The following is a 25260-nucleotide window of genomic DNA, read 5'->3' as shown; positions in this document are numbered from 1 at the left end:
CTTTATTCAACGCAGCCTCAAGAGAGTCTCTGTGGCAACACAGTCACTTGCTAGGAGGTTACAGATAACACAGTGAAAAGCAAATTGAGGAAACTTAAGTATTTGAGCCTGAGTGCTTATTTCCTTTTATATCCTAAGTCAGTATGTTTTGCTTTGTATAAAATACTTAGAAATAAACCCCTTCTTTTAGAGAACACAAAGATTTCTTGCCTTCATTTGCAGTTAGGTATAGCCATATTAGATTCAGCGAAGAATCCAGTTGGAACAATGTATGCAGCTTTATTAGGCACTGTCCCTTCTACTTAGCTGGAACTTCGGCATAATGGCTTGAGCAACCATTGCTATGTTGGACCATTTGATTTTGAATGGAAACACCATATGATGGTAAAACAATAGAAGAAACTTGAATTTATAGCATGAAACACCTACAGCCCTACGCTAAGTAGCCTGTACCTCTGGACTTACTATGAGGGAGAAATACATCATTATAGTGTTTATCTCTCTTATTTTGAATTTGTTTCCTGCAGTTGAACCTGATCTATGGGGCTATCTTAATTTTATTCCAGTTACTAACACATAAATGGGAACGCATCAGGAATTAACTAAAATTAACGTAATACTCTCCACATAGAACACAAAATGCTGATTATTGGACTAAGGGTATTAAAAGCAACATTTAAAACCACATTTGCTTTTGGAATTAGCAATGATGGTGGTACCATATACCTGGTACTAAGAATATACTATGTACCACTGAATTGTATACCCAAAAGGATGAATTTTATGATTTGTGAGTTATATTTCAAAACTTATTTTAAAAATTCTTTTACTTACATATATTTTTTAAATTGATTTCAGAGAGGGAGGGATGAGAGAGAATCATCAATCAGCTGCCTTCTGCCCATACCGGGGCTTGCCCACAACCCTGGCATATGCCCTGACTGGGAATTGAACTGTAACCTCCTGGTTCATAGGTCAGTGCTCAACCCATGTACCACACCAGCCGGGCTAAAAAAATCTTACAATGAATCCTTCAATGAAGACATTAACATGTTTAAATGTTTTTAATTAAGTTGAATTTAATTAGAACTACCATTTCTGTGGGAGATGAAATTTATTAAACTCTCTGAAATATAAAACTTGAACATAAACCCAGTGCTTTAATTTGTGGCTATTCTGATATCCCCCTTTAAGTTTGCTTCTATTTTATTATCATTCATTTCCAGATTCATATTTTGCATTACTTTGGAGAGCCTATTTTCGTCTTTTTTGTCTCCTGAAGCAGCCCCTTTGTTGCAAGTTTCTGCTACAATAAAAAACTGTTCTGTTGGTGGAAGAATGCTTATTCCATAGCCATTGTTGTAAATATGATTATTAGTCATCTTCAATTTGGGTGCAGGAAGAACCTGTGAAAGTATTCAAAGAAATTAGTTTTTCAATAATGTCTATAAAAATATGAACTAATGAACATGTCATAAACTTGTTCATAAACTCTAGAACTTATTCTTGCGAGTACACATTTCTTTTAGACAACAGAATCTCAGTTTTGAACAAGTTATTTTCCTCACACTGGGTTAATGGAATGTTAACTACAAAAATGTTTACTGAGGAAACATTAAATGAGGTTTTTTACTTATTTCTTTATCAGTTATTGGTAGAGATAAATGATTCTAGATGGGGTTACAGCAATACCATGAAGCTTGCTTTTAATATAAATAGGAAAATAATTTCAAAAATAATGAAAATGATAAACATGAAAATTTCAATTAATATGTAAACTAGATTTCTATGGAAAAACTTCATTAGCTACACAAGTCTAGAGAGGTATCTAGAAAGGTAGAATTTATAGAAATAGAAAGGAATGGGAAGGCATTTCACTATTATAAACTATTGCCATTAATGTTTTACTTGATTTAAATTATTTTACAAAGTTTGAAAGTAATATAAAATATTTCTTAATATATTTATTAGTCTCTTAACTTGCTTTACTTTCCTAAATGTATTGTGCATCTGCTCACTGAAAAATTGAAAACATTTTTATAAGAGCAAACTTTCTCATATTTGAAGTTATTTGCTAATATTCAAGTTGAAATTATTAAATTATAAGACTAAAATTGTTTCCTACCAGCCATCACTTAAGCCATATCTTAATTATTTATATTATTATTTTCCAAATCAGTAATAACGTTTAGACTAAATTTTAAGCCTAAAAGTAATATTTTAGTAGCTTTCTAATTATTCTCAGAACAATTCTATATTAAGGAATATAAGAATACCTTCATATTAACACCACCTAAGATGCTTTTTGAACTGTCATTGGTTCTGAAGTTATTACAGTGATGAATTTCATTCCTTTCTAAAGTGGCTGTGCTGCCAGGATACAGTTCAACACCAGCACCCTGTTAATGCAAAGCAAATACAACAGTCAGTAAAACACATTTCTCTCCAAAATTTCCTTTAGATTTCAAAATTGTAATCCCATATTAGCAATTTAACATACTAAGTTACATGAAAATACACAATAGTGCAAGCAACAATTTATTGTGTAGATGGTTTTTTTTAAACAGTATATTTGTGAATGTTCCATAGTTTTTTTGTTGTTGTATTTTCATATTATTGATTTTTTTTTTACAGAGAGGAAAGGAGAGGGATAGTTAGAAACATCAGTGAGAGAGAAATATCGATCAGCTGCCTCCTGCACATCCCCCACTGGGGATGTGCCCGCAAACAAGGTACATGCCCTTGACCAGAATCGAACCCGGGACCCTTCAGTCCTTACACCAACACTCTATCCACTGAGCCAAACCAGTTAGGGCTGTAGATGTTTTTAAAATGGGGGAAACTGTTATCTGTGCTAAGAAAATCTTAGGCCTAGAAAAAAGGTTGGTTGAAGTCATACAGTCTATTATGTTGCTCTCCGACTCAAATGAAGTCTCTAAAAGGGAGTCTTTAAGCAATTCTTTTCAGTTGTAAAAATTTACTTACATATACTCTACTAAATCCCTCAAAATGCTACTAAAGTCTGTTACTCATTTTAATGGAAAAGTCCTCTTAGATTTCTGCTTCCTTTAATCTTGTTTCTTGTTAAATTTTCTGTTACTTGGACTCAAGCTGTTACAACTAACTACATACCTTACAGCAATGTCTGATAGTTTATGAGTATTGTTTTTTTAAAATAAACTATCAGATAACTGATTCATAATCTATTTTATAGCCACTGATTTCTACATTTTAAAAAGAAATCACACTTAACACAAAGTAATAATTCCTTACTTTGGACTTAGGCAGTTCACTTTTAAGTATACTATGACACCCTTGTACTGGTCTTCATTTTATTTCATCAGCTTCTAAGCTTACTAATTCAAAGATGAAGTAACTGTTACCCTTTCTTTGCATACTAAGATCATTCAAAGTTACAGCTATAGTATAGAAAGCAACAGTTTTAAAATGAAATACCTGGGCACCGATTATTTCACTGTCCTTAATTGTCAAAGAAGCCCCTGTAAGAACACACACTCCTGTTCCTTCACATTTTAATACACAGTTCTCCAGAGTCATGTGACCAGCCTCCACCACCACAATGCCATCCACTGTCCCTTGTTGTATCAAAGACAGGTGCATTAGTTTCACATTAGCAGCTTTGGACACCACAAAACTGTCATGGGAAGGTTCAGAAGTAATCATAATTTCCTCTCTCTTTCCAACTCCTGAATCATTGGAACAAAGACATAATTAAATTAGTAGTACCAAAGTCAAAAGCCCTTTGTTATTCAATAATACTTGCTACTTGCTATTACTAAGTTTTTCACATTTTTAATAATATATGTAATTCAGTTATTAAATAATTAGATACTTACCTATAATGTAATCTGGGTTTAAAATCAATCTAAATCTACCTATGGTATTTCTTTAACATACTCATTCCACTACATATTTCCCTAAATTATATAATCAGTAATCATCTACAAATGTCTAAGCCTCAAAATGTATCTTACCATAACCTATTTTTAAAACCACAATAAATTATATTAAAAAGGACTGGCAGAGACTCTTGAATTAGGTTATAAGATTAATCATATCTATAATTTTGCTCTGGGGTAGTCAAAGCAATTTAAATTTAACATCAATCCAAAAATAAGGGTTGGATCTTCAAGAAGGCTACAAATTTTTTAAAAATTACAAATATGATCATTATTATCCAGTAGTACTTTTCAGCAAAATACTACTGATTACAATCATCAAAATCTAGTGAAAATTTTATGTAGATAGGCAACTTTTAAGTCACCTGTTCTTTTCTTTTGGCCAGACAGTGGGAATATGCATGCTTCAATATAAAAGGGCAGAATAGTTACTAAATATATTCAGACCCTTAAGAAAAAGCTCTGCTTTTCTACTATTTTAGTAAGTTTGCATGTGAATTAACTTTTTAAAGAAAATGCTGAATATACTTTAATATAGCCTTATATTTGGACTTTCCCACAAAAGTGACATTAAGTGCAGTGGAGATAGATGAAAATAAAGTTTAGTAAAAATATAGATGGTCCTAATAGAATATACTGTCAATAGGTTTTCATTAGAATGGGAAGAAGCAGTCTTCATTGATTTGCTCTGGTACAGTATATCCAGACAAGGTCACCTGTACAGGCAATATACACATGACAGGTGAGAAAAATCTTAATTGTAAAAAGGCACATAAGGGATTTTTGTGAAAAATAAACCTGTGTTCTAATTCCTAAGAATTTCATTAACCATGCTTATAATATACAATTTGCCTAGTACACATTGCTATAAAAATGCAAAGGATGCCCTGCTAACCCTTTATAATGATGTCATCAGTCAATAAAGCAAGATTGACAGCTTGATATTCTCCTGGGAAAATAACTACTGTATCTCCACTATAACAACTATCCAAAGCCAAATCCAAATCATCATGCTGTTGGAGAAATGTGTCTGAAGATAAGTCCTTTACCTGAAAATAAATAAAGCAGCACACCTTCAACAACAGGTTAAATTGAGAGAGGTCATTTTAATCAGTTAACTTACTGGTAACGTGCTTTTCCCAAGACTTTCCTTGTATAGGAAATACATTAAATTATTATATGTATTTATGTTTGTTAAATGCTCAAAGTGTTAGTCCATCATTTAAAAGAGTGATAGTTAGATTTTCTTTATGATCACTAATAATTTTACAGCTACTAAATAATGTGTATTATAAGTCATATTTTGAATTTTACCTGTTACCTCCTAAACTTCACAATAGTTCTTTGAGGTGTACTATTATGCCTTTAAAAAGTGCAGGAAGTGGAAACTCAGTGAGATTAAATGGTTTGCCCAAGGACATACTGGTAGAGTTAGTAAGAAGTAAATCTAAGCTTTAGATCCAGGTCTTTATGACACCGGATACCTTTCCAATATACTTCTTTGTTTTCTAACTCGAACTGACCCTACAATTTTGATAAACCCACAAAGTCTTAAATATAAAAGATTGTAGAAATAAAAAAAGTACTAGGAATTTTTACTTGGGGTAGAAAAGGGTAGAGGGATTCATTATTAGCACCTTTTAGAGTGAGGACATTTAAAATAAAATTTGGAAGCTGGAAATATACTCAGAAAATACCTATTCTTTTCCCAATAGAAATGACAGTATCATTCATATATCTTCTTATAGGAGTAGGTTAGGACTCACCATGACGGCCTCATTTTTTTAATTTAAAATTGAAATTTTTGGTTAATCTGCAATTTTTTTTCCCATTGGTTTTTAGAAAGAGTGAAAGGGAGGCAGGGGCTAGAGAGAAAGAGAAAGAGAAAGAAACATCAATGTGAGAGTCACATTGACTGGTTGCCTCCCACACATGTCCAGACCAGGGCCTGGGGTTGAGCCTGCAACCCAGGTACATGCCCTTTAGGAATATATCTCATAATCCTTCGGTGTGCAGGCCAATGCTCTAACCACTGAGCACACTGGCCAAGGCTATGGCCTTATTTTTACCTAATGACTTCACTTTTTCTCATACACACCATACTCTGTCAGACATGCACTCATTTATTTAACCAAAACAGTTGAGCACCATGTACCAAGCATGATGTGAGGTGGGGGATGTATGGTAAATATATACCATTTGCTCTCAAGAAGCTCATATTCTAATAAGAGACAGACACTCAATAGATACCAACAAGTATTAAACACAGTCGTGATAAGGGGAAGGGCAGGGTGCTGTGAAAGTACACAGCTGTCTAATGTATCCTGGAAGGATGCGAAAGGTGGACATGTTTATGTTGAGGGTTGAAGGATGTGCAGCGACTCTGAAAGAATGTTATATACACCAAAATGGACACATGGAGGTGAAGAGGGATAGGATAACTCTCAGAAAATTATAACTAGCAACTGGGTAGGTGGTGGAACCATCTACTGGAACAGGGAACTCTAGAATATTAACAAGTCAGTGAAGGAGGTCATGTATTTAATTGTGGACAGTTGAGTTGAAGTACTTTTGAGATAGAGTGGTGATGAGCAATGGGCAGTGGACACTTTTAGTTATCAGTATATATTAACTGATCAGATAGAGATCAATTAGGGATAATATCGTGCAGCAAAAGTACCAAGCATTTAATGGATAGGAGGAGGAGGGGGAAGCATCTAGAAAGAATGAGAACCAGGGGAGTATAGTAACAAGACAACAAAAAAATATTTCCAGGAGAGAACTGTGAAATGCTACTGAGAGGTTGAGATGGAAATATTTACTTTTAGACTTAGAACATTTTCCCCTCTTGGGCTGCTTAAATTTATAGTCTTCCTTTAGGTTTCAACTGAGTTATTTCTCCCAGCCAGCACTGCCAGTCTTGCTAATTCAGGCTTATGTGCTCATTCTATATGCATCCTGTACATACCCGTATCATAGCATGTATCATTCTTTGTTGTAATTGCCTACTTATTCATATCTCCACCATATTCAAACTTGTACAATGTGTGATGTGTGGGTCTGGTTCAACATTGTATCTTCCTCACATGCAGGCTTTCTCATATTTATTTCCCATCCTTTCTATTCTACTAGCATAGTGCCTGACAACAAAGGTTAGTACTCAGCAAATAATTGTTGACATTGATTCATTTAGTACTTACTATATGCCAATCACTAAGCTGGATGAAATGGGGGAAATATGGCATTTCTGAGCCAGGCAAGAACCCTACCTTCAAAGTGCTGCTTTTCTGATTATACACAGCTAAACTTAAATTTAAGAACAAGTAAGAATGAAGTGTATTTCTTACCATGTCAGTAGTCATCACTTTTGCTACAATATGTGTTATAGTCTTTCCAAAATCTCTTTTTCCTTTCCTACGCCTCAGAATTCTTGGAAAAAAAGGTCCATGGACTCTAGAGTTAAAAACATGTATGATTAAATTAACAATGAAAAAAGATTCAACCTACACTTGCTTAGAAAATAAAAACTTGGCACTAAGCATCTTTGAGAAAAAGGTTTCACAAATTTTAAGCTCAAGAGCAATGAGCAACTTGAGAATAAAATATTCATTATATAACTGTTTAAACCCTTGAACTCTAAAATCTTTTCATTTTAATGGTTTGTACTTGAAACCTGCATGCAACCCTCTATAGTTAATACCTCACTCCCCTCAATTTCTCAATACAGTAGACACTTTTCCTGATTGTACTGTCATAATCCACTGCACAGAGCAGAGATGGGTTATGCCTGTAATACTGAGGCATAAGAATGTTTTAAGATGTGTCTAATTTCAGATATAATGTTCAATTAACAGACTGTTTTGTTTCAGAGGCTAGGGTCTCCATAGAAATAGTTGGCTGTTGGCCTCCCAGAAGAACAATTTTAGCTTTTCTCTTAGTTGTTTTTATATTGTTTCCTACTCAGCACTTCTCATTACTTTTGTTCTTTCTCTTCTTACTCCTTTTCTTTACAGTTCCTGTGTTCTATCTCTTCATTTCATTTAAGTGTTATCAAAAGAAAGAAAAAAAATTTTTGAATGTAACTTTTATCATTCCTGTCAGCCAAAGGGACACTCCTTTTCCAATAGATGTTGATTTGCCATTAATCTCATTAGGTGAAAACGTTTGGGTTTTCTGTAGCACTTTATTGCTTGATGCTAAATGGGATGCAGCTTTAGTACCAGTATCTTTCAGGTTTATTAAAATGATCAAATATTTTTGTGAAAAATTTTCAGGAAACTGGTTTTAAGAAGTTGCCATGCAAGTTATTAAAATTTGAATTCCAACATATTAGCAATATACTCTAAAGCAAAAGTTTCATTTAAGATCTCAAAATCAAACACTCAGCATTTTTATAAATACTTAAGCAAGTGGTTTAGATATTGAGAAAGGGAACTACTCATACATTTTTGCACCATATACCCGATTACTAGTTGCTCAAGGAGTAAAGCATCCTACACTCAGGATATATGTCATACAATCCTAGTTGTAACAAATGTATATATCAGTGATTTTAAATTGAATTAGGGTATAATTACACAACACTCATTTTAAATGAATCATTTCATGCGGTTTCATAGGTGATTACACACATTTAACTCAATCAATAATCAAGATATAGAACATTCCTGTCATACTCAGTGTTGTATCTAAAAACATTGCCAAACCCAAGGTCATCTGGGTTTCTGCCTGTGTTTTATTATGAAAGTCTTTATAGTATTGTTTTATGTGTAGGCCTATGGATCATTTTGAGTTAATTGTGTGAAATCCTTTTTCTTGTTATGAGCATGGTAACATGTCCAAGCTGAATCTGGAGATCCTTGGTTCTCTTATATAGTTTCCATCTCTGTTGAGATTTTCCATGTACTTATTAACACCATATTTTCCTCTCATTCTGTAATCATGTTTCCCTTTAATTCTTTAAATGTATTTATAATAGCTGCTTTGAAGTCTTTGATAAATCCAACATCTGGGTCCCCTCAAAATCAGTTTCTATTAACTGTCTCCCCCTCCCCCCCCCCCCCCGAGTATGAGTTAACATTCTGGTTCCATTGCATGTCTATTAATTTTTGATTGAACTAGAGATTTGGGATAATATATTTCAGTAACTCTGGATTGTGTTGTTTTTCTGAGGATTGTTAGTCTTGTATTCTATGTATGAGGCAGTTTTAACTTGCCTGGTCCCAGAATGCAAACTTTTTCCTTTGAGGTATACAGCAACTGGCATCTCTGCTTAGTTTTCTCAATTTCCAGTTTCCTTTTTTTAGCATTTCTCTGCCTCACCAATGCTAGCATAGTTTAGAGGTCAACCAAGAATTTGAAATGGCAGAGTTTATGCTCGATTTGTGGATCCCCTTTGGCACCTCTTTTATTTTCTGGGTACCCCACCTGAGTTTCCAGGTGCTCTGCTAGCCTTCAAACTCTGTCCTTTGTCATTTTCAAACACAGTGCACTTTTTGCTGCCAGAGCTATGAGAATTGGTGATTACCCTCAGACCAAAAAGCCACAAATTTCAATTTTTTACCCATTCCAAGGATAAATCCATTTCAAGGATAAACTTTTCTGGTTGCTGCCTGCTTTTGGTCATTTCATAGTGCCTTAAAATAGTTGAATGCCTTTAATAAATTTTGTCCTGATTTTATAATTATCTATGGAAGGATTTGATCAATTAACTCATTCCACCACTCAGAGAATTAGATTCTATGTGATTATATAATTTTTCAGATGAGAGAACTCTGTGTTGCCCTATGGCCTTGGAATCTAAAGTCTAGTGATGATAACTTGTATTCAAATTCAACTTTTGTTAAAGCTGCTTTTCTAGATAAGTGGATTTCAAAAATCATATCCATATTGCTTCCCCAAAGTAACCCCAAGGTTTTTTTACACAGGAATCCTAATAACAAGGAAACATCAAAAATAAACACTGGGATGGGATTCTTAGTGATTATAAAACAGGTCAAATTTGAGAGAAAATACAAAAGGAAAGATTTAGGCTCACAGTTCACAGTTAGATAAGTAAAATGTTGCTCAGAATTCCTAAGGCAAAGAATGAGTAAAGGTAGAACACAAAAAAGGGGTTTAACAATTTTGTATGAAATAGAAGTTCTTTGACTCCATTCAAGATTTTCTATGAATTTGGAGACTATGAGCAAGAATTCCTGTTTCCCCTCTTTTAAAAACAAAGACAGAAAAGATAAAAATATATATTTTGCTGCATAACAATGTAAAAATATTTAAACACATTTGGAAGTATTCTAGAGGAGAATGGCGCTGGTTAAATCTGCATTGTTTTATTTATCATCAAAAACAACTTATCAACTTACGTTGGTTAGAAAAGCAGAAATTATGAGGCAGCCAAATTGTTTCCATTTAAAATACAGCAAACTGCCTGGCCAGTGTGGCTCAGTGGTTGAATATCAACCTATGAACCAGGAGATCAGGGTTCGATTCCTGGTCAGGCACATGCCCACGTTTCGGGCTCGCTCTCCCCAATAGGGAGTGTACAGGATGACAGAGTGATTCTGTCATCACCGATGGCTCTCTTTCCCTCTCCCTTCCTCTCTCTCAAATAAAAAACATTAAAATAGAATAAAATAAAATAGAGCAAAGTATTACCGGAGGCGTAAATCTTCCCACATTTTCAATAATTCACAGAGCATTACTATCTCGTAGTATTTTTTCCAGCATTCAACAGCCTCTGCTGCAGAGGGATCCTCTTTAATATTGTTCTGATACTCAATGAGCTCGACACGCTTGTTTTTATATTTCTCCAAAGTTTTTTTGAAACGTTGTGCGATAGGACCAGGTATTGTTCCATCTTGTATATCACACCACCTGAAAAGCATCAGTATAATTACAATGCTTATCTTATATAATGTGCTGGACAAGTTGTTTTTTAGATATTTTTTATAATATATTTTTATTGATTTCAGAGAGAAAGGGAGAGGGAGAGAGATATACAAACATCAATGATGAGAGAGAATCATTGATCAGCTGCCTCCTGCTCGCCCCCTACTGGGGATTGAGCCCACAACCCAGGCATGTGCCCTTGACCAGAAGAGAACTCTGGACCCTTCAGTCCGAAGGCCAATGTTCTATCCACTGAGCCAAGCCGCCTAGGGCCTGAACAAGTATACTTACAAATTAATTCTTTCTTCAATCAAGGCAGTATAATCGTCACAACGTTCTTCATCATCCCAGTCTCTCCAGAGAAAGTCATAAAAAAACCTAAGATAAATCAAGATGAAAGTGATCAAAAACAGTGAGTACCACATTTAGAATTAAGGCATTCTGATATAAAAATTCTTTACATGAATTTTATCTGTTAAGAAAAAAATATATTTTTCCTCATTCAAGGACATGCTTTTTATTGATTTTAGAGAAAGGAAGGGGAGGGGGAGAGAGGAACGGGGAGAGAGAGATAGGAAGGGGGTAGAGGGAAGAGAGAGAGAGAGAGAGAGAGAGAGAGAGAGAGAAACATACATCAATTGGTGTATTAGGCATGTGCCCTGATAGGGAATTGAACCTGACACCCTTAAGTACACAGGAGGATGCTCCAACCAAGTGAGCCACACTGCCAGGGCAGAAAAATATTTTTAAATGACCTTTCAATGAACTACTATTAAAGGTAAACTTTAAAAATTTGATTATCTGGATTCTATTTTAGGTTACTACAGATAAGATAATGTTGCTTGAAATGGAATTATAAATTTCAGGTTTCAGATTTCATAGATTTGGGTTATTTTATTCACCAAAAAAAAGTAACACTTAAGATATCATCAGATTTGTATATTGAAAGCAGGAAAGCATTAGAAAAACAGAAACATGCCCCCATCTATAGTAAGTTTATGGAATGCTTCTCTCAAATTGTAGCAGACTTGAAAGAAGCAATCATAATGGGAATGACATCAAGTATTTGTAATGCCCTTAAATGTGAAAAAATGAAATCTGATGTATTTAAGATGTTTAAATATGAACAAAAATTATTACTTATTTGCCAGAATTCTTTAATTCAATTTTTGTAAAATGCAAAGTTGAAAATAGCAAACGTTTATTGTCCGTATATAATACTTCAAAAGAGAATGTTTTAACTAAGAGTTACAAATATGTTCATTAAAAATAGATAAATTGAATTAAGTAAAATTAAATCAATAAATATTCACAAAGTGCTTGTATGAACAAAATTTACATGTTAAACTAAAATGCTGGATATGATCATTTTAACTTTAAGAAGTAAAAAACTCTAATACCTTACAACTTCCAAGGCCAAAGCAATATCATGTATTTCAGAATCTTGTCCTTCCACAGGGTACACTTCCAAGAGAGGCACACTATGCTCTAGTTCTTCTAAAACCTCATTAACCAAATTCCTTGGAATATTTGCAATATTTGAAGAAAAAGGCTCAGCAACAGAAACAGTCACTCTGAAACAAGATGATGAGCTCTGGCGTGGTGTACAAGTTGCCTAAAATAAATATTTTAAAATTTTAGTTTTTATTTCTTAAATCAGTATTATACATGCATATATTTTAGAATCAAATGGCTGTACTAGGTTTGTTATTAAAAATACAATTTCTTTATAATCTCCCATCACCCTCTAATTTAGCGGTTCTCAACCTGTGGGTCGCGACCCTTTAGGGGTCGAACGACCCTTTCACAGGGGTTGCCTAAGACCATCGGAAAACACATATATAATTACATATTGTTTTTGTGATTAATCACTATGCTTTAATTATGTTCAGTTTGTAACAATGAAAATACATCCTGCATATCAGATATTTACATTACAATTCATAACAGTAGCAAAATTACAGTTATGAAGTATCAACAAAATAATTTTATGGTTGGGGGGGTCACCACAACATGAAGAACTGTATTAAAGGCATTAGGAAGGTTGAGAACTACTGCTCTAATTCTTATTCCTTAGAGACAAACACTTGTAATTCTTTTAGCTGATTACTTAAACATTTACCTCTTTTTAAAAAAATATCCTTATATTGCCACTTACATTTTGTTTTGTTTCAGTTTTTATATATTGACCCCTGACTCTAAAAGAATTTAGTCATCTTTTTTTTAACATATTTTTATTGATTTCAGAAAAGGAAGAGGGAGAGAAAGAAACATCAATGATGAGAGAGAATCATTGATCTGCTGCTTCCTGCACACCCCCTGGGAATCAAGCCTGTAACCCAAGCATGTGTCCTGACTAGAAATCGAACCGTAACCTCCTGGTTCATAGGTTGACACTTAACCACTGAGTCATGCTGACTGGGCTTATTAGTCTCATTCATTTTCCCCCACCCCCGTCACATATACCCACACTCTCCTGGTCCTCCATCTATCAATGTTGTTAAAGCTTAGTACTCAGTATTTACCTTAAGTTTGAAAATGCCATTCACAGGTGAACTATACAGTGTAAACTGATTCATTTTCCTTTCCTGAGCAAACTTGGTTTCTCAGGAGTCAATAATAGTTTTTTGTGGTTTTTTTTTTTTGCTGTTTTCTGTGAGCCTTTCATTAATTTAACCCCAAATTCCCTGAGTTGTATATATCTCCTTTCAATATGTTCAAAATAACAACAGGTTGTGTGTCAAATGAAATACCAGTTTCATTTTCTTGAAGCACTCTTTCCCAGAGTTCTTTGACCAGTTCCAATCGGAACTGGCTCTCAGACCTGCTACATGCATAGCTGTTACCTCTTCGCCATCATCCTGGGAATTCCCTTTGCTTCTCTCTTATGTTGACCTCTCTGTATTTTGGATCAGATGTCTTCATATTTCTTGATTACTTCCTTGACTGAACATCCATTAACTTCCTGAGGGGTACATTGGACATAACTTTTGAGAGATCTCACATAATTGAAAATATCTTTTTCCTACTCTTAGGTTCTACCCAGGCTTCTTTCCATGGGAACTCCATATATCCGTATCTTTACTTTTGAGCTGATTCATAGAAAAATCTTGTGGTTTTCCTGCCTGGAGGGATATGCCTTACTGCCTGTATTCGAGAAGCAGAGTCAGGGTATCTTTCATTTGTTTGCAGAGACTTTGTTTCTTTGCTGAGATTGGTATTTCATTTGTTTCATGTGCATTCAGAATCACTCACTGAAGCCTACTTTGATGGCTACTTTAAATCCTTGTCAGAAAATTCTAACTAACATCTGCATCATCTGGGTGTTGGTGCTTGTTGTTTATCCTAGTTAAGATCTCCCTGGTTCTTACAAGTGATGACACATGATTTTCTATTGAAACCTGGACGTTTTGGGTACTATGCTAGTAGATTCTTGATCTTATTTAAATCTTTCATCAGTCCTCTTCTGACATCAACCTGGCACAAAAAGGGGGTTGCCACCTGGGTACTGCCTAGTGGGGATGGAAGTCCAGATTCTTCAGTTGGGGTGGGGAGGGGGGTGTTCTTTGTTACTGCTGTTCAGAGGTGGGAGTTCAGGTTCCCCATCAGGCCTCCACTGATACCAGCACTCAGGCTGGAAGAGGGAAGAGCACCTCGTTACTGCTCCCCCCATGCCTCCCCCGACAGCACTGGGAGGAGTGGGGAGAAAGTCCTGATTCTCCACTAGACCTTTTCTGACACCACCTTGCAGGGATGACAGGAGTCTCTCCTTACTGGCAAGGTGGCAGTCCAGGTTCCCCATGTAGTCTACACTGACACTGCGGAGGGGGCGGGGAGGGGAAGTTTCGCACAGCACTCTGGTGGTGTGGTTAGTCTGCCTTGATACAACTTGGCAAGGGTAGTCTCTGTTTGAAAATATGGTGTTCTTTATCTGTAAAAACACCAGTAACTTACTTTTCCATAGAACACACAATTGTTTTCAGGTAGTATGCAATGCTATGAGTTGCAAACACAAGTTTTTTTCATGATTAAAACTACAGATTTGAAATGTCTAATCTGAGGCAGGAGTACCATTTGTGATTGTAAATGTTAATTTACATACAGGGATATTGATCTTTAAGGGAATCAAATATATGACATCAAATATGCCACAATATTTAACCTATAGGCATAGAAAAGCAAAATATTATCAGATGAAGGCTTGAAAGTTGATATATTATATTAAAAGGTACTTTCATAAGAAAAAATTTCAAATTATAACAGTAGTTTTCTGACCCATTTGTTTTTTCTTATCTATCTATCTATCTGTCTATCTACCTATCATATTTGAGATAAATAAAGAAGGGAAATGATGGGGAAAGCCCCAAATTTGTGAAAGCCTAAATTACTAATTTTTAAGAAATGGGTTTTTATTATTTTTACATTATTTGAGCTGTTAAAACTAGGCTAAATACTATCTAGTATTGTAAATTAGGTTATACTTAATGATAACTTTCTATAAGGTAATGGTGCTAACATTCCCTCTTACCTTCTTTTTATACTAATTTGCTTAGAAATTTAAAATACAAGTAAACTTTTGCCAACTTCTGTTTAAATTTCAAAGCTCCAAGTTAATAAGGTCATATTTTGATCTTAAAAAGAACTGATAATTTCACTCAAAAGAACAAAGATTAGGTAAAAATTATTTACCTCAACTAGTATACCAACAAAAGGGATAGAAGCTTCTTCATATTTCAGAAAGAATAACTCAGGGTTAGTCTTCCAGACTCCAAGCCATTTGTCTTTCAACTTTAATTTTTCTGATAGGTAGTTACTCATAGCCTCATCAGCATCTTCTGCCTAGCAAAAGAAAAAAGTACATATTTAAGTAAAATTATATATAGGTAAGATTTATATATATTTTTACTGATTTCTATTTTAAAAATGGACTCAATATACTCTTAAATAATGAAAAACCTGGGAAATAATAGATTTGAACTGAATCTACATTTAATGGAAAATATAAACACAGTAATTATCATATGTAAAAACAGTTATTTTTTCTGAATTTTAATGATGTAATGACAACTATTTAAAATATGTTCAGTACATAAAAATTTAAAATAGCACTCCATTCTGTATAGCAAATGAGTATATTAAACACTCAATAAATACTTTACCATTTGGTTTTTTTAAAATTAAATTCAGCTACTTCAAGGATGATAATCTAAGCTAAAATGAAACTCAGTCATTTGACCATGTTTAATTAATGACAATAATTTATATAAACATCTTTCAATGCCTTTAAGAGACATACCCTTCTCCAACACTCAGTATTAAAGTTGATCATTAATACTGTCCTAATTTTACAGGTGTTTTTAAAAATAATTTTTTTTTCAAATTATAAAATATGGTTAAGATACAGAGAAATTTGAAAAATACAGAAAATATAAGGGGGAAAAAATCACCCCTAATCTTGGCAGCCACAATATAACCATTGTTGATATTTTAGTGTATTTCCTTTCAGTCTTTTTTCTATGTATATATTCATCATACAGATGAATCAGTGTTTTTTCTCCTGATTTTTTTTGCTTAACATTATAGCATAAGCCTATTTATAGTTCTTGAAAACATAATTTTTACATGTGCATGGTTTTCCATTACATATGAAGACACAAGTTCTTTATTGACCCCCTAGTTGGAAATTAGTTTCTAATTAAATAAATGTGTGTGTGTGTGTGTGTGTGTATGCATATATATATAATTTTAGAGAGAAAAGGAGAGGGAGAGAAAGAGAAACATAGATCTGCTGCTTCTTGCACACCCTCAATTAGGGATTGAGCCAGAAATGCAGGCATGTGCCCTGACAGAATGGAATTGGCGGTCTCGATGGGACAACCACCAACCAACTGAGCCACACTGGCCAAGGCAGTTTCTAATTTTTAATTTTGACAAATATCACTGCCATAAATATCTTGGTACATAAGTTCTGCTTAAAAAGCAGAAACATACAATATTTGCTCTATTCAGTATTCTCAGGTACCGTATCTATGTTCTATACAAAACATCTTTCCACACCCTCAACTGACGTGTGCGAACCATTCTCAGGCTGTAAACATTCTTAGCATCGCAGTGTAGTGTAAAATCCAAGGCTACCAAATGGAATCTCATCCTTATGTTTGTGCACAAACTATTAAATGAATCAACTAAGATGTATACCTGCACATTGATAAAGTCTATCTTCATTTTTTAGAAGCTCTAGGAAAAAAGAAAACACACTACCGGAGCTGCCTCCTTAACTGATGAATTTTCAGTCTGCCGGAAATGTAATAGCTGCTCCTTTAGGTTAGGGTCTGGGCACCCCTAATAAGGTATAAACCTATAAATGCTGAGTCCATTTGACTTTTTGGAAACGCAGGTTTTATAAACCTATAAATGCTGAGTCCATTTGACTTTTTGGAAACGCAGGTTTTATAAACCTATAAATGCTGAGTCCATTTGACTTTTTGGAAACGCAGGTTTTCTTGGTGCCCTCTGGACCCGACTTCCCCTGCTAAGCCCCTACAAGGTCCCGCGCTGGACTCTGGCCGGATTTCTTCCCAGCCTCACCTTACAACCCCGCAGCACCTGGTCGCAGAAGAGCGCCACCTTCTCCTCCCGCCACATGCCCCGCATGGGGGACACGCACACTGGCGGCAATGGCTGCGCCTCCGCCCTCTCCTCCGCCGCCGCCTCCTCCTCCTCCTCTTCCTCGGGCACCGACGGAAGGGGCTCTTCCTCCTCCTCCGCGGCCCCCTCTCCCGGGTCCTCGGCCTGAGACGCGGGCAGCAGCTGCAGCCGCCGCCGGGCCGCCTCCCGGCCCGCTTTCCCCTTCACCGGGCGAGAGGAGGCCACCACCGATCGCACCGGGGACGCGCTGCTCTTCAGGGTCTCCGCCGCCGCCAAGTCCCGGCCGAGCGTGGAGACAACCTCCTCGCCTCGCCCGCCGGGGCTCATGGTTCGGTCCAAGTCCTCAGGTACCGGAGACCTGGACCCCGACGCCATCCTTGCACCCCGAGGGCCAGCTGGAGCCGTTGGCCACCTTTCCCGCCTGCGCCGCGCTGGCCAATGGGCGAGCTGCGCCCTCCGAGCCCGCAACGAGCGCGGGGGCTCGAGGGGGTCCCGGTGGCGTGAGTTGGGGATGGGGTGTTGGAGTGGAGGGGGATGTTGTGGGTCGGGTTTAGGGCGGGGGTGGAGGGGCAGGGCCTGTGGGCGGGGCGGGGCTTGAGGGGACCGTTCTATAGGTGTCGGAGGGCGGGGATGTGGGCGGGATTTGTGGAAGGGCGGAGATAGGGGGCGGGGCGTGAGGAGGCCGTCCTATAGGTGTCGGGGGGCGGGGATGTGGGCGGGATTTGTGGAAGGGCGAAGATCGGGGGCGGGGCGTGAAGAGACCGTCCTATAGGTGTCGGGGGGCGGGGATGTGGGCGGGGCTTATGAGGGGCGGGTTGTGGTGGCGGAGGCGGGGCGTGAGGGAACCGTTCTATAGGGGCTGGAGGGCGGGGCTGTAGGAGGGGCGTTGTGGTGGGGGCGGGGCTTAGGCATGGGGCGTTCTGGAACGCGGCCCTGAGCGGTGCCCCCACCTCTCTCTCCTTGGAATCACCCCGTGACAGAATTCTCACCCCAAGGTAGGATTTCTTAGGGTCTTCATACCTTTTCTGGGTGATTGTGAGTCACCCTCCAGGTCATCATGACCTAACAAATGCATGCGCCACCTGCAACTCCACACACCTGAGAGAAAATGGATGTTTACACTCGGAGGCGATAGTACATGGAGACCTCTACTTATTGCCCGAGGAAACCCTAGTGACAAATCCAGCGACCTAAAGTTTCCCCAACTGATTCACATGGTTCCCAAAACAAATGTTTCTTTACATTTTAAACAAGGCAGCCCCTTTCTGCCAAGAAGGATAGCTTAGTCTATTTCCATGTGTCTGTTGTGCTGCTCAAAATTCTCACACACAAAAAAAGATTATATTATGTAACTGTGAAACGGGAGGCAAATTTCCAGCTAAAGAGTAATTTAATGTGTGCAAACCATGAACACTTTCACAATAAAAGTCTGCTCAAGATAATATATTTTGGAGAAGAACAGAGACCACTGATTTCTGTTATTTTATTCCCACATTGAGCCAATTGGAATAACTTTTGTTTACTGTCTAGCTGGGAAGCCTTGCCCTGGGGCCCAGAGTTCCCACAGCCTTGGGAAAACACCTGCCTTCCTCCGCTCATTTGGAAGGACACTGTGTTAAATTTGGAGTTTATTTTTAGGAAAATATTAGTATTACTATTGTGTTACAAGAGTTCAGGGAATAATTACAACATTCATCATGTTTTGACTCTAAAGGCTTTTCCTCTTGTCAGGAGTTCTGGATTTTGTTTAAAATGATACCTAACTATATATTTCACTCACCCAAAGTAAAATCTACTACTCTAGCATTTCTCCAAAATGTTTCTTTTTTAAATAAATCGTGGTGGGGTTTTTATTTTTAGGTTCAGAATAATAGATACCACTTGTCCTAGTGGAAAGTTCAAAAACAACTCCCCTCCCATCCCCTGCCTCCCAAAGCAAACAATTGTTAGGAACCTGCTATGTGCTGGGCAATCCATAGATATCAAAGTTATAAAAATAAAAGACAAAATTCCTGTCTTCATAATCCTAGTGAAGGGTGCAGACAGTCAATAGATTATTGTGTTTAGTAAGGACCATGAAGTACTGATACATGCTACAACATGGAAGAAACTTGAAAACATGCCAAATGAATGAAATCAGTCACAGAAGCCCACATAACATGTTATTTCATTTACATGAAATGTCCAAAACTGTCAAATCTAAAGATACAGGAAGCAGATTAGTGGTTGCTTAGGAAAATGTTTTGAGGGGAAATGGAGACTGACTACTAATGGGCCCAGAAGGTCTTTCTGGGGTGATGAGAATGTACTACAATTGACTGTAGTGATGGTTGTACAATTCTGAGAATAAACTGAAAACCATTGAACCGTATGCTGTAAATGGGTGAATTGTATGCTATATGAATTACACCTCAATTTGAAAAAGTAAAATTTATAGCACATTAGATGGTGGTAAGTGCTAAGGAAAATAATAAAAATATGGGGAGAGGTGAGTAGGGATGGAAGAGTTTTGGAGGGCGGCTGGGGATATAATTTTTATACAGAGTTGGGAGGGTAGGTGACATTTGGTTAAAGAACGAAAGGAGGTGAAGAGGAAAATCTTAGTCTTTGATAGCTGCAAGGGAAGGAAAGTTTTTTCCATCAAGCAGTCATTCCCAAAGGGCAGTTCAGATATAAGGAACACAGATAAATATGGAGTACTCCTTAATACTACTAACATATTATTTTCGTATTTCCCTACATGATAAGCATTTAAATAAGGCTCACATTGGTCAAAAAAAACAATAAATGAGTGCATCTGGGGATTTGGGGATGCTAGAAGTTTTGAATGGCCGAGATTTGTTTTTTATTGTTATATCTTATTATTATCGTTATATTGTTTTACCGTTATATTTTATTTTTATTGGTAGAGGTGCTAACATAAGCTGTGAAATGTAGTTGTGTTTGTTTTCCCCTTTGGTTTTCTCAGTTGAACAAAATAAATATTAATGCACACTCAAATCAGAAATTTACTCCAAAAGACTTTAGTTTTTCTTTCTTAGAACACTCATCTTTCCCTCTTCCTTAACATTTTGATGTTCACTTTGAAACAAATACTATGAATGGTGGGTGCATGGGAAACCAGCTCTCTTGGAAGCATGCACCCCTTCGTTTTACCAGAAGAGGGCACTGGAGAGCTTTTGGGCTGTTTTAAGGGCCCCCATCCCAAAGGGCTGGGTGGAGCCTGAAGCATTCCTGCAGGCCTGCCAGCCGCAGCCTCTGACTCAGAAGCAGACAGCACACCACTTTGCTAAAGGACAAGCTCAGACACATTTCTCTAAGGTCTTACACCTCTTTAACCTCAAAATGATGTTCTGCTAAGTCTTCAGACTTTGACGATGTGGACTCACTCCCTGGTCCTTGTTTTGTGTTCTGTTTTTGTTTTTAGCAGTTTTTGAGATAGACACGGGATTTTAATTTCATTTCACATTACTCACCAGACATGTTTCAGGGCACAAAGATTCTAGTAACAAGAGGCAATACAGGGTATGGACAAGGCACACAGCCTAAAACCAATGACGATAGCTTTGGTGGTAAAAAGCTAATGGCCCACACACATTTGCCTTAATCACTATCAGAAGTCATACACTTCCATCTTGGCAGCATAGGACACTCAGATGACAATAGCTAATTAACCTCCATGTGGAAGAGTGCACAGCATCTAATAGCACAGCAAACGTATTTATTTATTTAATTTTTTAAAATTCTATTTTTCAATTATAGTTTACATTCAACATTTTAGTTCCAGGCATACATCATAGTGGTTAGACAATGATATACTTTACAAAGTGATCCCCTCGATATTCCAGTACCCACCTGGCACCATCCACGGTTATTGCAATATTACTGACCATATTTCCTATGCTGTACTTGACATGATGTTCGCCATGGGTTTGCCATTCTATGGCCTTTATTATGTTGAGGTATGTCCCCTCTATTCCCACTTAGCTGAGAGTTTTTATCATAACCGGGTACTGGGTTTTAACAAATGCTTTTTCTGTGTCTATTGATATGATTGTATGATTTTTATCCTTTGATTTGTTTATGCGGTGTATCATACTAATTGATTTGCGGATATTGTACCAACCTCGCATCCCAGTAATAAATCCCCCTTGAGCGTGGTGTATTTTTAATGTATTGCTGAATTCAGTTTGCTAGTATTTTGTGGAGGACTTTTGCATTTATGTTCATCAGAGAGAGTGGCCTATTTTCTCTGTGGTGTCTTTATCTGGTTGTGGAATTAAGATAATGTTGGCCTCATAAAATGAGCTTGGGAGTATGCCCTCATCTGGAATTTCTGGAAGAGATTGAGAATAAGTGTTAGTTCATTGAATGTTTGGTAAAATTCACCTATGAAGCCATCCAGTCCAGGTATCTGTTTGTCGGGAGTTTTATTTTTGTTTTTGTTTTCTGCATCAGTTTTGTTTATTCTAAATGGTTTGTTCAGATTTTCTGTGTCTTCCTGATTTAGTCTTGGAAGATGGTATATTTCTAGGAATTTATCCATTTCTTCCAGATTGTCCAGTGTGTTGGCATATAATGGTTTGTAGTACTTGCTTATAATCCTTTGTATTTCTGTGGTGTCAGTTGTTACTTCTCCTCTCTCACTTCTGACTTTACTTATTTGGATCCTCTCTCTTTTTTCTTGATGAGTCATGTTAAAGGTTTATCAATATTGTTTAGCTTTTTAAAGAACCAGCTCTTGGTTTCATTGATCTTTTGTATTATTTTTAGACTTTGTTTATTTCCACTCTGATCTTTATTATTTCCTTTTTTCTCCTCATCATTTTGGGCTTTGTTCATTGTTTGTTTGTTGTTGTTGTTTTTTCCTAGTTCCTTTAGTTGTACAATCAGATTGTTTACTTGAGATTTTTCTTGTTTCTTGAAGTAGGCCTGCAATGGTATGAATTTCCCTCTTAGAACAGCTTTTGCTGTGTCTCATAGATTTTGGGTTGTTGTGTGTTCGTTTTTATTTGTCTCAGGTATCTTTTGATTTCTTCCTTGATCTCATTGTTAACCCATTCATTGTTTAGTAACATATTATTTAGCCTCTATGTGTTTGTGTATTTTTCAAGGTTTTTTCCCCCCTTATAATTGATTTCTAGTTTCACACCATTGTGGTCAGAGAAGATGCTTGATATGATTTCAGTCTTCTTACATTTATTGAGACTTGTGTCCTAATGTGTGCCCTATGCTGGAAAATATTCTGTGTGCACTTGAAAAAGAATGCATATTCTGCTGCTTGGGGTGAAATGCTTTGAAAATATAAATTAAATCCAGCTGGTCTAATGTCTCATTTATGTCTGTGTTTCCTTGTTGATTTTCTGTCCAGAAGGTCTATCCATTGGTGTCAATGGGGCGTTGAAGTCCCCTCCTATGTCTGCATTACTGTCTATCTCTCCCTTTATGTCCATCAGCATTTGCTTTATATATTTAGGTGCTCCTAAGTTGGGTACATAAATGCTTACAATGGTTATAGTCTCTTGTTGAATGGATCACTTTATCATTATGTAATGTCCTTCTTTGTCTTTTACAATAGCCTTTTTTTAAAAGTCTGTTTTGTTTGACATAAGTATTGCTACCCCCCAACCCACCCACCCCTACAGTCCACACACTATAGGCAATCACACACTAACAAACACAGGCTACATGTACCCCAGAGAAAATGTCATTAGAGCTATTTCAGGCAGTCATACAAATCAGATCATTCACTTAACAATTGCACTAGAACTAGAAATGACCCGGCATTTTTAAAGTATAATAATAAATAGAGAATGATACATTGGAAAATTTTTAAAATATTTTTTATTGATTTCAGAGTCTTCACATTATTGTTTAGGGTTCCTTGTTGTCTGTAGAAATAGGTGTGAGTATTTTACCGTATCCATTGCTTCACATTTCAAAACCCTTAAAAATAAGCAATAATGGAAGGACTCTGACAAAAATGGCCATATGGTAACGCAGGAAGGCTTCGCCCTGAGCGGCAGGGCTGCCAAATACGCAAAGGCTTGGGCGCTCCACTGACATGTGACCAGCCGAGCTGTGTAACTTGAAGGGACCCCATGGGCTTGGACACTGAGGATATCCACGTCCTGATGGTGACCTAACCCTTACACATTGTCCAGCACCGGAAGTTCAGTGAAGAACCTTTCGTCAAAGACTCTGCCTTTGCTAGATTTTAAAGGCAAGTGAAACAATTCGCTAAACCTATAGTGAAATCATCGGATGATTTTCCTACAAGTAGCCCTACCGCTAAGAGTCTTCTTGGTACCACAAAGGAAGCCAGCGTAGGTACAAAGCCAGCACAAATAAGGACAGAGAGAGAGAAAGGCAGAGCCCTGATGCAATTATGCCTGAAGCCTAGACCAGTGGTCAGCAAACCGCGGCTCGCGAGCCACATGCGGCTCTTTGGCCCCTTAAGTGTGGCTCTTCCACAAAATACCACGTGCGGGCGCGCACGTACAGTGCGATAGAAACTTCGTGGCCCATGTGCAGAAGTCGGTTTTCGGCCTGGGCAAGTCTATTTTGAAGAAGTGGCATTAGAAGAAGTGGGGGTACGTTCGCTGAGGTCGACCCCTCAGATTGAGGACGTTTTTAGCAAAGGCCAGCTTAGGAGTACCCTAATCAAGTTAATAACAATGTACCTACCTATATAGTTTAAGTTTAACAAATCTGGCTCTCAAAAGAAATTTCCATCATCGTACTGTTGATATTTGGCTCTATTGACTAATGACTTTGCCGACCACTGGCCTAGACCCACTTCTGGGCTCTTCAGTTATAGGGGCCAATAAACCCCTATGCTTTAAAAAAAAAAAAATCAGTAATGGGTAGTTTGTATTGTATATATTAGTGAAGCAAAGAGGCAAGTATTCAATAGAACAAGTGGGTTTCCTATTGTGGTTTTGAGCCCTGGAAGCCAAATTCATGGAGCATGGCCTTCTACGCAGAGTCACACCAGAGTTTTAACAGTAATACCTTTGTTCCCTCTCACTAGGAATTCCAAATCCTATTTCTTTTGGAATATTACCTTGGATTCTTTGCATATTATTAAAAGTCTAAGCCAGAATATGTTTTAACTGGTGAGCGCACATTTCATGGCAGCTTATGAGCTGCAGGCTTGGAAGACACACCCAGTGAAGGGATCACTCTGGCCGGAGGAGCTGGAGCCCTGGGCCACCTGGGACATCTGCCAGATCTGGCCGGCCCACGGACTCAGGCCCCAAGGGAACTATGTGGACACGCACTGCTCCAGGGAGTCACTCACCCTCTTTTTTTTTCTGTGAATTTGTCGCTGGAGGGAACATACCGAACACTAAGGGACAGGGGAATGAGCTTCATTTTAGATATGTAACTGCCTGACTTAAACACCATTTCTCCATACCCGTCTCTTTGATCTCGGAGAGGGAGTAAGGATAGAGGCATGCAAGTCATGTCTGTACCTCATAAATGCTGAAAAACTTGAATTACTGAATACTTTTAGCTGGCGTGTGCCTGTTGAGATAATAAAAACCACCTTTAGGCAGCCGGAGGGTGACTATAGTCATGGGGGGATTGGAAAACTCCAGGCGAGGCCAGCTCAAAGCATGTCCCAATAGACTTACAAATGCAATGCCTTTTATCTCGTAGCCTTGAAAAGTTAGTCTCTTTCTGCCCTAGCCAGTTTGGCTCAGTGGATAGAGCGTTGGCCCATGGATTGAAGGGGCCTGGGTTCGATTCTGGTTAAGGTTGCGAGCTTGATCCCCAGTAGAAGCATACAGGAGGCAGC

General features: G+C 37.4%; 1 protein-coding gene across 3 annotated transcripts; it reads right to left on the bottom strand.

Annotated features, from left to right (window-relative positions):
* Positions 1-1064: 1064 nt before the first annotated feature.
* SHCBP1L (SHC binding and spindle associated 1 like) lies at positions 1065-18006 on the bottom strand. 3 transcript variants are annotated; one of them, XM_059673474.1, is made up of 10 exons: positions 17397-18006; positions 15498-15647; positions 12209-12423; positions 11100-11186; positions 10575-10793; positions 7268-7373; positions 4816-4969; positions 3457-3707; positions 2277-2399; positions 1065-1406 (listed from the first exon to the last, which is right to left on the bottom strand). In XM_059673474.1, the coding sequence occupies exons 1-10, from the start codon at positions 17829-17831 to the stop codon at positions 1161-1163; spliced, it is 1986 nt and encodes a 661-aa protein (XP_059529457.1). In that variant the 5' UTR covers positions 17832-18006; the 3' UTR covers positions 1065-1160. The 3 variants fall into 3 exon arrangements, with proteins under 3 accessions (XP_059529457.1, XP_059529459.1, XP_059529460.1); XM_059673476.1 differs by having other exon boundaries at positions 3457-3596; XM_059673477.1 differs by lacking the exon at positions 10575-10793.
* Between the last annotated feature and the right edge of the window lie 7254 nt (positions 18007-25260).

Source organism: Myotis daubentonii, chromosome 18, assembly GCF_963259705.1.
Source record: "Myotis daubentonii chromosome 18, mMyoDau2.1, whole genome shotgun sequence".
NCBI classification, from domain to species: Eukaryota; Metazoa; Chordata; class Mammalia; order Chiroptera; family Vespertilionidae; genus Myotis; species Myotis daubentonii.
This window is presented reverse-complemented; position numbering and strand designations above follow the sequence as displayed.